We start from the raw sequence: 16061 nt of genomic DNA on the forward strand, positions 1-16061 counted from the left end.
AGATGGCTGTGAGGTGCTCTCATGCAGTTCTTTGCTCTTAAGAGAAGTTAGTGTCCTAGATGGGTCTCCATCCCTGATCCCTTGACTTTTGTAATGCGCTTACGTGGGGCTGTCTTTGTACATAGTCCGGAAACTTCAGTTGGTTCAGAATGTGGCAGCCAGGTTGGTCTCTGGGTCATCTCGGAGAGACCACCTTACTCCTTGGTTGATGGAGCTACACTGGCTGCCAATAGGTTTCCGTTCTGGGCAAAATACAAAGTTCTAGTCATAACTTATAAAGCCCTTAATGGCTTAGGCCTTGGGTATTTAAGAGAGCGCCTTCTTCGCTATGAGCCCCACCGCCCATTGAAGTTACTTGAGGAGGTCTGTCTCCAGTTGCCGCCAACTCATTTGGTGGCTACACAGAGACGGGCCTTCTCGGTTGTTGCCCCGAGATTATGGAATGCGCTCCCTACTAAGATATGAGCCTCCCCATCTCTGGCAATTTTAAAAAAACTTTTGAAAACACATATCTTCAACCAAGCTTTCTCAGCTTTTAAAAACTTGTTTTTAAATTGTTCTGGTGATTTAATTGTTGTTTTATGATGTTTTAATTGTTAATTATTGTTGTTTCATGCTGTTTATAATTTGTTTTAATTGTTAATTATTTTAATGGTGTTGTTTTAATGTAAACCTCCCTGAGCCTTTTGGAAGGGCAGTATAAAAATTTAATAAATAAATAAATAAATAAATAAATAAAAATAAGTGTGACGCTAAGTGCACTTAGCGTCAACTTGGTAGGGATGGCCACCCATCCAGGACACTAACTCTACACTAGGGAAGTTCCTGCCTGGCAAAATTGGAAGCCAAGGCATGACACCAAGAAGCTGCCTCAGCAGCCCCACCCTTTTATAGCTGGGGAACAAACAGCAAGAGGAGGTTCAGGTTTGACAGTTGTTGGGAAGGGCCCTCAGCCTGCAAACACTTCCAACTTCCCCAGGCAGGCCTCCAGCCCAGCACATGGCCCCAGCTCCACCCCTCCCTATATTCTTTATTATATCTCCCTCACTCTAAGGAGCCACTGGGGAGAGGGGCAAACATGGGACCCCTCTACCCTAGCTACACCTCTGGAACTAAAGCACATAGTTCTTCCACTCCCTGCAAAAATCTATGCTTGCTTCCCCATCTAACCAGTTCACAATCCAAAGCAGGACTTCTTAACAAAACAAAACAAAACTCTACGAGGGATCAGATCAGAAGTTGCAGAAGCTGGGAGGTAGCATATTTCGGTGAGCGCTACAGGATCCCTTAGCTGACCCAAAGAGACCGTGAGCAAAGAGAAACTGGAGAGAAAAGAAGAGAGAGAGATGAGCATCCCAACGCAAAGCCATTTAGAACGGGTTAGCCACGCCCCCCTCACAAAGCCAGCCAATCAGATGTGCAGCATTCCTGGAACGGGAGAAGGGAGGCAGAATGGCTCAGGAAGGATGCCGGGGAAGAAGTGTCACCCGCCCCCGAGTCCCTTGGCTTGGAGTTTAAGCCCAAAGTCCAATGCTTCTTATGGGACTCGAAGTAGGTCTCATCAAACTCAGCGGGATATGCTTCCACCTCAGCTGCCTGCGTGAGGTCATGTTGCGGAGGTATCTGAGAGCACTTGAGCTCGGAGTCTTCCCTTTCCCAGCGTCTCCCTCGGGCAGTCTTCGCCTCCGCATTCGAGCCCAGCGGCTGCGCCTTTTCGCGTGCACGCGCGCGCGGCCTCCCTGGTGTGTGTTTTGATAACAAACCAGCGTGAGGGGCGGGTGGCGCTTGCCAGCGACGCAGGCGGCCCAGGCTCGACTGGACCGACCCAACCCGAGCTCAGTAGGGCGGAGCCTCCGAGCCAGAGAGGAGGTGCCAACGAGGCAAACGTCAAGATGGCGACGTCCGTTGAGCTGGACTTGCAGCCTCTCAGTTTGGAGCTGCTGCCCACTGACCCGCTGCTGCTCATCCTCAGCTTCCTGGATTACAGGGATCTCATGAGGTGGGGGGGTCGTGGCGCTTGGCAGGCGACGGGCGGCTGCTGCCTGGCCTGTGGCGATTGCTTTGTGCCGCCTTTCCGTCCCTTGCAATGGCTTAGTTTTCCTCCCTCCTGAAGCTCTAACCACGGGCAGATCGGGAGGAGGGGGTGGTGGTGGTGGTGGTGGTGCCACGGGTGGGGTTTCTTCGGGGGTGCCAAAGATACAGCGCCGAGAAGGGGGCGCGACGGTGGTGAGACGTCCTTGTCTATCTATAGACGATCCTAATCGGCAGTCTTCGGGGTAGCGTAATCAGGGGAGGGGGTCTCTCTTATCACAGTGGCATGTGGGGACGCCCGCAAATAAGAGTTTTTGGGGGGCAGGGGGTCTCCGGGGGTCTCTTGCGGCGGGGGAATGGGGATGAGGGGTGTCTTCCCTTCGGACGGAAGCTGGGTCCCGTGTCCCTGTCTAGGGGGAGCAGGTCTCTCTTTCTGCTGTGCCTTTTGGTGCTCGGGTCTGTTGTGTCTCGCACAGCGTGAGGCGTTTCTGCCCTGGCAGGCACGGGCCCCAAGTGCATTAAAGAACCTCCAAGCTGTCCCTCTGCTGACAGACAGGCTTCTTTCACCACGGCGTGGCTGTCAACAAGTGTTCGCTCTGTTCCGCGTGTGTTAAAGCCGGCCTGCCTGGCCTGGAGACAACACATGATTGGGCCTGTAAAAGCACTGAGCTGAAAGAGCTACGTGTATTGGTAGGATTTTCAGCGTGGGGAGATATTTTTTTGGCGCAAGAAAGACAAGCTAAACAAACAGGTTTGAGGGAACTGTAACTCCTTGCACTTGATTTAGTTCAGCATCACAGGCTTGGGACCAAAGTGGACATTACATATGTTCAAGCCTTAACAGTTTTTTTTTTTTTTTAAGCCTTCTTTCCAGTAGGCTTATGAGATCACCCAGCATTCTGTGTCTGTGTGTGTGCCCCTGCCCATCAACTTCACAATGCCTGAACTAATATTAACTAAACTTGGTACAGTTGTAGGGGCACATAGGGACACCTCAGTGGAGTAGTTTGTGATGTCATCCATCCCAGTTCAAGATGGCAGATGTGTGAACGTTTGAGGTGCAACTGGGCTTGCTTGTGAACTGCCTAACCAATTTGAACCAAATTTGCTACAGGTATAAGGATAAATAGAGATGGCTCAAGGGTATAGTTTGTAATGTCATCCACCCTGATTCAAGATGGTGGACACATGAACGTTTGAGGTGCAAGTGGGAACTGATTTGGATCAAATTTGATACAGTTGTACAGACACATAGGAAAGGAAAGATTGTGCTGTCGAGTCGGTGTTGACTCCTGGCGACCACAGAACCATGTGGTTTTCTTGGTAGAGTGCAGGAGTGGTTTACCATTGACCTCAAATGCATAGTTTGTGATGTCACCCACCCCAATTCAAGAAGGGGGGTGCATTAACATTTGAGACGCAAGTGGGCTAATGTGTGAACTGTCTTATCAGATTTGGACCAAATTTAGTCCAGTTGTCGGTATAGTGAATATATGTCAAATATTTATATATGGCTTTTCAACAAAAGTTTCCCAAAGCAGTTTACATAGAAATTAATAAAATGAAAGGAAAGACAGATTAGTCCTTACTAGAACAACTCATTTACTGAGAAACAGCTGCAGCAGAGGGCTGAAATATGGAGTAAAGGAATGGTGAGGCATGTTTAACACTTTCACCTCCTTTTCTAATTCAAAATTGTCCCCTTCCAAGGGGAGAGTGTGTGTGTGTGTGTGTGTGTGTGTGTGTGTGAGAGAGAGAGAGAGAGAGAGAGAGAGAGAGAGAGCGCGAGCCATGCTGGTGTCAAATATTTCTAGAAACTATATCTTACCTCTTGGAAATCCTGACTCAAATCTAGATGCACCTAGGAATGCTGTGTTTTGGTCAGTAGTGAGTGAGAAGACATTTTACACATAGACACTTTCTCCATGATTACTTCATGGAACTAAGCCCAGGTATGAAACGAAGCTGAATCCTGACCTGATTAAGCATCATTATATGCTTAATCTTGAAGGTGGTAGAAACAAAGAATTCTCATTAATAGTTGATAGCTTTGTTGTTTCTGAAACCTTGTTCCCTGCTGCCCAAATTTATTATTTATTTAATAAATTTGTATACCGCCCATTACCGAAGTCTCAAAGCGGTTTACAGCATAAAATGAAGAATTTAACAGTTTAAACACAAAACCAGATTAAAATATCCATAAAAACTCCAAATAATAACAACAATTATTATTATTATTATTATTATTATTATTATTATTATTATTATTATTAATTTAACATATGTTTATACTGCCCAAAACTTGCATCTCTGGGCAGTTTACAACAAAATAAAAACAGAAAGTAAAACATTAGTTAAAAACACAAAAAAGAATTTTAAAACATAACAATTTTTTTAATATTAATATTAATAATCTTTATTACGGTCGTTGACCAGCACAAACAATTTTTTTAAAAAATTAAACAATATTTTAAAACAACATTAAAACCATTAAAACAATATTAATTAAAAGACTGGGTGAACAGATGCGTCTTTAAAGACCTTTTTAAAACTGTCAGAGATGGGGAGGCTCTTATTTCACTAGGGAGCGCATCCAAAGCCTTGGGGCAGCAGCGGAGAAGGCCCGTCCCTGAGTCGCTACCAGACAAGCTGGTGGCAAATGCAGATGGACCTCTACCTGATGATCTCAGTGGGCGATGGTGGGGGTCATGACGAAGAAGACATTCTCTTAAATACCCAGGGCCCAAGCTGTTTAGAGCTTTATAGGTTATAACCAACACCTTGTATTTTGCCCGGAATCCTATCGGCAGCCAGTATAGCTCCTTCAATACAGGAGTAATATGGTCTCTCTGAGATGACCCAGAGACCAACTTGGCTGCTGCATTCTGGACCAACTGTAGTTTCTGGATCACATACAAGGGCAGCCCCACATAGAGCACATTGCAGTAATCCAGCCTGGAGGTTACCAGCAGATGTACTACTGTTCTGAGGTTGTTCATCTCAGGAAATGAACACAGCTGGCGTATCAGCTGAAGCTGATAGAAGGCACTTCTGGAGATCCATTTGCAAATGGATCTCCGAGAAGACAAATGAGATCCATTTGCATTTTTCCTATGAGAGGCAAAGAGTTTGGAATGAATTGCATTTATTCTCCCTATATGAGAGAGAATGCTCAAACTTTTTTTTTAAAGCATCCAAGTTTCTGGGAAATCCAAAGCCCTACTTAGACATGGGCTAGACACACCCAGATGGACAAGCAATAATGACAGGGTTTTGCTGAGAGAATGTTTGCCATGACTTGGCAGAGGCCATCTTCCTGACATACTCTCCTTGTGTCATTTATATCACTTGAGGGTGCTGCTCATCCAAATTGCCTCTGAGCCAGGCATCAAGATGGTGATGTCCATTGAGCTGGACTTGTAGCCCCTCAGTTTGGAACTACTGCCCACTGACCCGCTGCTGCTCCTTCTCAGCTTTCTGGTTTACAGGGATCTCATGAGGTGTAGTGGGGGGATCCTGGTGCTTGACAGGTGACTGGTAGCTGCCTGGCCTGTTGCGATTGTTCTGTGCTGCTTTCCCTCCCTTGCAATAGCTAAGTGCTGGAGATCTGATCATGGACAAAAGAGGGAGAAAGGCGGTAGCACAGGATAGTTCAGTGGAAATGTCCTTGTTATAGTAGGATTTATACTCAAAAATCAATTCTTAGATGTGATAACTCATGGTCCATTGTAAAAAAAAAAAGTGGTTAGGCATTTCTGAATATGAAGTTGATAAATAGAGGCTTAGTATCAAAGAACATTTATTGAGGGAATGAGGGAGAATACTGTAGAGATTTTATGATGTTGTATTCTCTTTTTCCTTTTGCTTGTGTTTGTTCTGGTCACTGATCGAAATAAAGCTTCAGGGAGAATACTCAGTTCTGTTGAGGAAAACAACTTTGTTTCCAGACATATTCCGTACTGTATGCTGAGAAACAGAAGATGAAAAATATAAAGGAGGATATTTGGAGAAGAATATATGAATATGATTATTTATATACCGCTTTTCAATAAAAGTTCCCAAAGCGGTTTACATAGATAGAAATAAATAAAATGGCTCTCTGTTCCCAAAGGGCTCAAAATCTAAAAATACAGAAGCAATTTTGTCCTTTTTTGGGGGGTATTATGCTGCACAAGATAGAAAATTGCAGAAGAAAAGATTTGTAAATCAAATAATGACAAGATTAGTCTCCTTAAAAATAAACATAGAGCATATGTTTCAGATCAGAGGTTTTTTAATTGACTTCTGAAAAACTATGGAGAATAGAAAGAAATGTGGACAGTGCTAGAGTGGACCTCAGTAAACTAGACACTGAGGTAATCCATAATAACTAGAATATATATTTATTTCGGTCATAGACCAGTAAAATAAAATAAAAACAGATAAAAATGAAAATAGGAACAACAATAGAAAGTTCATTACACCATGTGAGTCCGCATTTGACATATTATATAGCAAAATTTAGCCACCGTATCTACAACATCAGAATTTAGGTTGGTAAGCAGATAATTTAAATAAAATTCATCTTGATGACCTGGGAAATTATTCAAGAGCAGGGCTATTAATTTACATCTTATTTCTCTATAGTGATCACAGTACAACAGGACATGAGCGGTTGTTTCGATATGGCCAGATCCACATGGGCACACACTAGATACACTTGTCGTGCCTGCGAATCTTCCAAATAAAACCGCATTAGGTAGAGCGTTTAATCGGGTGAGAGTGAGAGCTCGCCTGAACTTTGGTATCAAGGCATTACTTAAATATTGAGCTGGCTTAAACTCAATGTAATCCATATACATTTAGAAAATGTGTTAAATAAAAGACTGAGTAAAGGAATGGGGGAATAAGGACCAGATCAAAGAAATAGAAAATGGTGCACCACCTAAAAAGACTTTTTAAAAATTTATTGGCAATTTATCTTAGGAGAGACTCCAAAGATCAATTTAAGAATGAAATGGACTTTTTAAAACGCTTCTTGAAAATATGATATATAGAAATAAAAGCCTGCAGCAAAGAACTGGCTGGTTAGTTCAAATGGATATATTAAATTCACTGTCTCCTCCCTTCAGTCATCTTCTAAAATTGTTGGATTAAATCCTATGATGGTAGAAGCAACAGCTGGCAGATTTGTCCTTTTTTTTTTTTTTTGGCAGTTCCTAAAGGTATAGAAGCGTGTTAGGATCTATAACTGGCAACCCTGTGCCCCCACGAACTAACTAGTCCACAATGCTCAACTCCTTTCATTTTGCTTGCCCTTTTCCTTTGGTAACTCTGTTTATGGACTGTCTTCTGAGGTCTTATTTCAGCTTGCCAGTTCCTAGCCTGCCCACACAAACTCCTGCTTCTGTAAGGCCTGTGTGATACTTTAATCCTAGTCAAACTGACAATTATCCCATTTATCAGAATCTCTGGACTGTGAACATCTTGTTGCTGAAAGCTTTGTTTGCTGATCAGTTGGAATGTTCTGTGCCATCACATTAGTTTAGCCAATCAGTGCTGGAGATTAACTGCCACATGCACAATACAATATAGATTGTAAATTAGATCAGATATTCATACTAATAATATAAACAAAAAGAAAGATGGATGAAACTAAGGCAGCTACTGGGGGGAAAAAGATACAGAATTAGTTGTCAAAAAATATTTATTAGATATAATGGCAGGAAGAAACCAGACAGATGATCTGTTATAGAACAGTGTTTCCCAACCTTTTCCATCCTGAAGCACACTTATATTTAAAATAAAATAAAATTGGGGCATACTGCCCCCTACAACATGTATACCTTTTTTGAGCAGTGGCCATATAAAGCTGCCATATAATTTAGTTATTTTTTTTCTTCTTTCCTCCTCCAGCCTCGAAGCATGCTGGGCACAAATAGCCCTAAGAGAATGAGTCAACTGCAAAAGTGAGGAGTTTAAACTCCCCACTTATGGAGCTGACTCTAAGCGAGTCAACTTACCTGTTGGAAAATGCTTATATTGAGGACAGATTATGCATAACATTAGATTTGAAGGTGCATTATTTAATAAACTGACAAATAGTATGAAAAATCTGGATTTTTTTCAGAGAAAGACCAAAAGAAAACTTGAGTACATGCAGAGATGTTTTTATAGTCTGAAAAATGCTTAAATTTGTGAAGATTAGTACAAGTTGAGAAGAAACTTATTAGAGTGGAAGAAAATATTAATAAGAAGAAAGGCAGCTCTTAAATATTTCATAAATGGAAAACTAAAATATTTATTAATTATTACTTATTTATTTGATTTCTATACTGCCCTTCCAAAAATGTCTCAGGGCAGTTTACACAGATAAATAATAAATAAATAAGATGGATCCCTGTCCTCAAAGGGCTCACAATCTAAAAAATAATTAGTGCGTTGGTAAATATTTTAAATAAAATGTACATAAAACTTTCTAACTTGAGCTAACTTTCTTAAAAAAAGTAGTTTTCATCAAAAGAAGTACAAATAACCATGTCAAACTCTCAACCAATAGTCCATAAATGTTTTTCACGGATCCACTGTTGTCTCTAGAATCTCCTTTGCCCACAAGAATACTCCTTGGTATTGTACAAAAATGCACCCTTGCTTTCATATTAGTTGCACAGAAAAACTTTAATATCTCTCTTTTATTCCAAAGATGTCAACCTAGTTTTATCTTTAATTATTAATCAGTGACAGGTGGCTTTGCAGAAAAAAGGAAAAACGCAATTCTGATATTACAAAAGAGGTCTCATGTTTATTGTCAGTGCTATCCTTCTTGGAAACATACTTCTATATAGTGGGACTATACCCCATGATAATTCGTTATCGTGGAGGTGATGTGGCATTCTATATAATATACATAGAAGCACAAAGTTGCATAAATGAGAAGTTGCTATAAATAATGAAGTCGGAGACAATCACTGACATCCTCACTAATGGTTTGCATATGCAGCAAAAAGGTCATGCACACACTGCTAGTGGACTCACTTATGAAGTGCAGGTGCTCACTCAGGTGGGTATGATTTTTTTGCCTATTCCTGTCCCTCCTCCTGCCTCTGGAAGTGCTTCATTCAACCACAAAGTAGGTCTCTGAAGTTTGTATAGATCTCAGGGTCCTACTTCTGGGTTGTGTGGAGCACTTCCATAGGAAGGGGGATTGGTGAAAATTGCCCACCCAAGCATCGAAAATTGCCCACCCAAGCATCTGTGCTTCAGAAGTGGGGCTGCTAGTGGTGTGCGTGTGGCTTTTTTTTCAATGCCAGCGAGAATGGTAGCCATTATTCTCCACAGGTCACTCTTCTTGAATCATTAGGTTATTTGATGATCCAGTGCCTCTCAAGTTACTTTTGTTTTTTAAATTGTTTTTGGTTATAAATACACAGAGTTAATATCTCTTGAATTTGCATTTGTACATAATAATGTTATCTGATACTGTAGCATATGTTGTGCAAACATAATGAAAAAATATACTCCATTGCAAGTGCCATGCACCCAAATGTCTATTTAGTAAATCTCTATATTCCCAAGGGTAGGGAGGTATATTCCATGCTATTATAGAAACTGGTATTAAGTGATGAGTTTGGTATCCTCTCTGGGTTTTTAAAAGCATGGATAATTAGCATGCTGTATTTGCTGGGAGCTAAGAAACCAAAGGAAGGTTGGGCAGAACATAAAGCATTTAAAAGATGGTTCTTCAGTATCCCCTTTCACTCAATTTGATCTAATTTCCATCATGTAGTCTCTTATTTCTACTGAGAGAAATATATTTTGGTCACCTGCTCCTTTTGTGTACTGTTCAAACCATTAATAACTCTAGTTTCAGGAAATTGTACCTTAACTACAATGTGTGAACAGACCTGATTTAATCTGTCCTTTTTGCTTTAATTGTTCTAACATAGATGGAATCTTTATCTAGAGGTACTAGGTCTATGTTGATAGGAGATAATCTCATACTGTACGCTGAAAGATTAGAGCTAATGTATTCTGGCTCGAGATTAATTTTGTCCTCTACCTCCATAAAAGTGGGCTTGTTCATGTTCTTCCTCCCCTCCCTGCCATGCCCCCACAAATCTCTTCTCCTGGCTGGTGATCTTAGAACCTGATTGTAAACCATTGAACCTCTGTTGTCATGAATGAAATATAATTGCTTACTGATTTAACTTGATCATATACAAAGGTCCTGAACATATGCTCAGAGGCCTTATTCTTTTAATTTCATACTTTGCCTTTATAAGAACTTTTTGAGATTTTATATTGCTATTGCCCCCTTTGTTGGAAACCAGTGAAAAACAAAGGGCTGGTTCATCTGTACATAATTTATCTGCATTTGGTGATTTATCTACACTTGATTTTCCCTTTATTGTTAGGTCTGTAGTGACCTAAACACACATGGATGCTATCACTTGATTTCACAGTTCCAGTGATCAACTCGCATGCATGACAAACAGGCAGAGTTTTAACTGTGTGAGGGGAAATGTTGTAACTATGCAGGAAATATGTAAAAGTAAACTATTGTTTTGGTCTCATTATACCAGGAAAATAAGTAAATATGTAGCACAGATTGTTAGAATAGATTGTCAGGATCCAGAAGGCTACATTCAGTGTTTCCTGTATGCACTTAAGCTTTTCTGGAGGTCCTTTCTACTGCATCCCTTCACGACCTCTGAAAAGCTGCTTCTGGAGATCAGGAGAGTCCCTAGAGCAGCTTCTATGCAGTGTGAGGGGCTGCAGCCAGACAGGAAAATCAGGCCACCTATACATCCCAAGAGAGTGCATTTTGCTCATGCATAGGGCTCCCAAGCTCCTGGCTTATGATTTGCTTTGTCATAATTTAATAACTCAGGGAGGAGTCCAGGATATTGAAGAAATAAGTTGGAGATCATTATGTATCCCCTATAAATAGGCTGAAATGTACTTTACAGATAAATTCCTAAGCTTGGTATTAAACCTTATCTGAGGTGACATAACTATAGCCTAACAATAAACTAGTTTTACTATTTTTGAACAAAGTTTGAGCTTTGCGACTGCACCAGTGAATACATTGTGTGGTGGAAATGTTCAAAGGCATGCATCCATTTAGAGAAATGAATACTGTATTAAAATTGATAGTCTTACAGACTATCCAGGTTTTTAAAACTTTAAAACTAGAAATTCTTCAGTATCATTGTGGACTATAATATGCACTGTGCCTGGCTGTGTTCATTATGAGTGGTAAACCACTTCTAAAAATTATTCTGTATTTACAGCTGTTGTTGTGTAAGTCGTCGATTAAATCAGCTTTCAAGTCATGATCCATTGTGGAGGAGGCACTGTAAGAAATACTGGCTTTTATCTGAGTAAGTATGGGTAGTGTTTGATTTTCATATGCTAAAAAATGGCTTCCAGTTGGGTTATTTTGAACTAATGCACACTTTTTGTACAATATCTTTTGGCACAAAAGGTTTCAGAGGTGCTTCTGGCCAACTTTGAAAATGTAGGTTAGTAATAAAAATTGTGAGAAGGCACCTGAATATCAGCTAAACACTTTATCATCTATCCTTACAGAGATTTCTGCTAAGTTGTAAGGATGGTAATGGCTCTCTTGATGCTTTAATCAAACATTGCAGTTTGTCTGAGGAGTAGTAACACTTTTATGTCAAATGATGCCTTATTCCTATCCTGTAGGTTTACTACATTTCACATGTGGACAATAAGCAGTGTTACAGGTTGATTCTCGCTTTCTCTGATTCCTGAATTATGTTGTACTACCACAATCTTATTTTGAAGTTAGTTTAGATTGTGAGCCCTTAGGGACAGGTGACCATCTTACTTGTGTATTTTTCTATGTAAACTGCTTTGAGAACTTTGGTTGTAGAGCGGTATATAAATATTTGTTGTGGTGGTAGTAGTAGTTTCCAACTTAAAATGTACACTTAATTATCCTCTATCTTGTTCTTATCTTCTGGAATATTGTTGCACTGAATGATCCACCATCTGCCTCCTGTATGGCAGCCTAGTTTGTTTGCAAAACTGAGTATTTCTAACCACATAGCAATCCCATCGGCTTCCAAACCAGCAGAATATCTAAACAACAATCCATACTGAAACCCACGTATTAAGTTGCCAGGGACTCCAGAATGAGATACACAGCTATTTGCAATGCTAGACTGACCCAGGCATATTCATGTGATTACCTGAGCCTATGGTGACTACACCTTTCAGTTGGTTTATGCTAATTTCCAGTTGTAACACTTGTGGGCTGAACCAATGTTGTTTGTTAAGTCATGTCATATTGCATTCACCCGCAGTTGGTTTTCAGCATCTGACCACCACTCAGAAAAGGGTTGAAGATTGTGTGAATAGTCTTGGTCACATAAGAGTCATACCACTTGTGGAAAAACAAGGAGCTGCTGTTTGTGTTTGAAGTTCAGGTTCATCACTACTCATTTTTGCACATAATAGTTTGCTTCAGTTGTCACCAGTAAGCCATAGTTTAGCATGGTGAACATTTATGTGCACAAGGAAAACATTTTCTGCTTCCATTAATGATTTAGAACAAAACAAGATTAGTTGTGATATAACTCTGGTAAATCCTGCTTGTTCTAACCACAGTATACAAACAAGCCAGCATATGGAACTGGACAGTCTCCTAGCTTGGTCACAAAATGTGGTTAGAACAAGCTGTGACTTTCCAGCATTCTGACATCCTGACAAATACTGGCTTGTTTGTACAAACCACCATCCTTCTCTCGTGCAGAAAAGGGAGTGGAGAAAGTGCAAGCCAAAGGTTCAACCTAAGCTGTGATTAAACCATAGTTTGGCCTAGTTGAGATGACATGCTAATCACTTTACATGTGTCTTTTATTTTCAGAGCAGAATTCATACAGGCACTCTTCCTTTTGCTGACTAAACTCAATTTTCTTTAGATCAAGTATCCAAACTCTGAGAAACATTTCATTGTCCTGGATAAACCTCCTCTGGAATCTTCATAAATGTTTGTTTTAGCAGTCATAAATGATTAGCAAACTATCAGTGGTTGTTTGCCTTCTCTCTTATAAAATCCTTATAGAATTTTATTTGTAAATGTTGGAATAATGATTAATCTCAATCTCTGTGTAGGCAGGTCAATAGAAATTGTGTTATGGGGCATGATCCAGCTGAAGTTAATCTTTTATTTAAAACTCTTGATCATTGAACTCTTTAGGACTAAAGTGCTCAATTTTGGATTATATCCCGGCTTTTGTAGTTCACCCACAGCTGGATTTGCTCATTAAAGGAAACTAACACCTAGAATTTTTCCAAAAATGAAAATTAGATATGGAAAGTTTGAGTGCAAGGCGGGAGGGGGACTTGTGTGGTGTTGCTACTTAAAACATTTATTGTATTTGTTTTTTGTCTTGTTAGAGCTGAGAAATCTCGGAGAAATAAGAGTTGGAAGGCAGCCTTTATAGATACTTACACTGATTTAGGAAGGTATATTCAGTATTACGCTACCCTTAAAAAAGCCTGGGATGATTTGAAAAAGTATTTGTTACAGTGCTGCCCTCGGATGATTAATTCTTTGAAAGGTATTGTTTATATATTTGACACTTTGGGTAACCAATTGTACTTTGTTATTTTCTCTAGAGATATAAAATGACAAAGACAACTTTTAAGAATCTGGGCAAATGTCATCTTAGATGGTTTAAATATTGCAACCAAAAATGCACAAGCTTTCTTAAAGACCTCTTTAATGTGTAAATAAAAAAATAAAATATTAGAAAGGAACATTGGTTCTTACCGTGAAGGGTTCTCTTTCCCTGTGTCTGGAGTTCCTCATTAGCAGGTTGTGAAGTGAGCACGCTCGAGACAGGACTGGAAGTTGCAAAGGCTTGCTTCCTAGTGCCAGAGGGTACCCAACCCAGTTCTGGGACTGTAGCGAAGAGCAGCACTGAAAAATGGAGTGAGCACCCGAGAAAGGCAGGAGATATGAAACAAAAATGACATAGTCGAGGAGGACAACAAGTTAGACAAAGGTCGATGGACAAGACAAATCATAAGGTATAACTAACTCTAGGATCCCTAGGAGCTGGCTCCACCGAAACAAGAAACACATCCCCTCCATGTAGAAAGACAGTGAAAGGAGTACATCTGGGTGGCCATGAGGAGCTCCAGACACTGGGAGAAAAGAACCCTTCACAATAAGAACCAATGTTCCTTTTTCCTCTGTGCTGGAACGCCTCATTAGCTGGACATGCCCAAGCAGAAGATAAAAGGGAGGAAGGATGTATTTCACCACTTGCTGGAGAATCCTATGGCCAAAGGCCACCAGGTCAACTGAAAAAGATGCTATCTTATAATAGCAGATGAAGGGGGTAATAGATGACCATATTGCCACCTTACAGATGTCCTGAAGAGGTGCGTGAGCTGAAAAGGTCATGGAGGCCATTGCATTTCACATCAAATGAGCCATGATGCCATCTGGTAGTGGTAAATTGAGAGTGCGGTAGGATAAAATGATACAAGATTTTACTCATCTGGCGATAGTAACTTTCGAAATTTTCTGATCCAAGGAAGAAGGTTGAAAGGAAATAAAAAGTGAGTCAGACTTGCGCATGTCCTTAGTACGTTTAAGGTAAATCTTGAGGGCATGCCAGACATCTAGCTTATGCCACAACTTTTCATTGTGGTGGACTGGGGAGGGGCAGAAGGAAGGGAGGACAATGTCTTGAACGATGGAACAACGTGTTTACTTTTGGAATGAAGGTGGGATCTAGCTTCAGAACCACTGCATCCAGCTGGAAGATACACAGTTATTTGCATGTGGATAATGTGCCGATTAGAAGATCATCCAGAATAGGTATACGTGCACCCCTGTAGACAGAGGTGCACAATCAGGGTGACCATGACCTTCGTGAAGATCCAAGGGGCCGATGAGAGGCCAAAAAGCAGGGCTCTGTATTGGTAGTGGAGGATGTTGTATGAAAACCTGAGGAATCACTGGTGATGAGGAGAGATGGGAATATGTAGGTAAGCATCAAAAAGGTCTACTGATGCTAGGTAATCCCCTGGATGGATTGCCTCCTTGATGGTACGTAGGGACTCCATTCTGAACTTCTTTGTTACAAACTTGTTGAGGCGCTTGAGATCCAAGACCGCCCTCCAAGAACCATCTTCCTTGGGAACCAGGAATAAAAGCGAATAGATGCCTTGACATAAGTCTGTTGAGGGCACTGGTTCAATCGCCCGAATCTGAAGAAGATGAGAGCTCGCCTGCTCCATCCTCCGATGTTTCTCTGGATTGTTCGACTTTGGGGATGAAAGGAAACTCTCTGTTGGAGTGTGAGAAAATTCTAGACTATCCATTGTGGACTGTGTCCAGCACCATCGGTCCTTGGTGGTGCCGAAGTCTAGAAGTCTGCCCCAGACTGGAGCTGAGTAATTGTTTCTTGGGGAATTGAGTGCTGAAGTTGAAGGCTCTGGATCCCTGTGCTCTAGGGTTGCCTTTGTAGTGCTACCTCCTGTGGGGATGTCCTGACGCTCTGAAATTGTTGCTGCAAAAGTCTCTGGATGGATTGGTTGCACTGGTTTGGAACTGTCTATGTGGTCGAAAAGAGGCTGAGTAGGGATGAAAAGACCTGCGATTATCTTTCTGAGTAGATGGCATGGCCTTTTTCTTGTTCTTGGTTTCAACAAGTACTGGTTCCAATGCAGGGCCGAATATATTGGAGCCTGTAAAGGGGGAAGAAGTGAGGGCCATCTTGGACCTCGTGTCCACCTGCCAAGGCTTACGTCATAGGAGACACAGGGCTGCCACCCCTGCTGCCATGGACCTGGAGGTCCGTTGCAGACAATTGAGGCCGGATTCTGCTGTCAGCGTAGCTGCTTTTGCCAACTTATTAATGTCTTACTGTAGTTTAACATTTTCTGATGTGACCAGGGCTATAAGTTCCTTTGCCCATAAAATGGAAGCACATGAGAAAATGGAATTAGTGGTGGCTGCTTTGGTGGTAGCCGAAGCTTCATGAACTTCTTTAAGGAGAAAA

General features: G+C 41.2%; 1 protein-coding gene across 3 annotated transcripts in view; it reads left to right on the forward strand.

Annotated features, from left to right (window-relative positions):
- The first annotated feature begins 1476 nt into the window (after window positions 1-1476).
- FBXO3 (F-box protein 3) overlaps window positions 1477-16061 on the forward strand; it is a 39944-nt gene continuing 25359 nt past the window's right edge. Inside the window, exons 1-3 of one of the 3 annotated variants that reach the window (XM_053273373.1) lie at window positions 1477-1619; window positions 11304-11393; window positions 13441-13604. In XM_053273373.1, the coding sequence (XP_053129348.1) occupies window positions 1531-1619; window positions 11304-11393; window positions 13441-13604 (343 nt within the window). In that variant the 5' untranslated portion in view covers window positions 1477-1530. Of the gene's footprint in view, window positions 1620-1750; window positions 2000-5522; window positions 5532-11303; window positions 11394-13440; window positions 13605-16061 lie in introns of those variants that run through there. The other 2 variants (XM_053273368.1, XM_053273382.1) reach the window with 2 other exon arrangements.

Source organism: Hemicordylus capensis, chromosome 1 (assembly GCF_027244095.1).
Source record: "Hemicordylus capensis ecotype Gifberg chromosome 1, rHemCap1.1.pri, whole genome shotgun sequence".
NCBI classification, from domain to species: Eukaryota; Metazoa; Chordata; class Lepidosauria; order Squamata; family Cordylidae; genus Hemicordylus; species Hemicordylus capensis.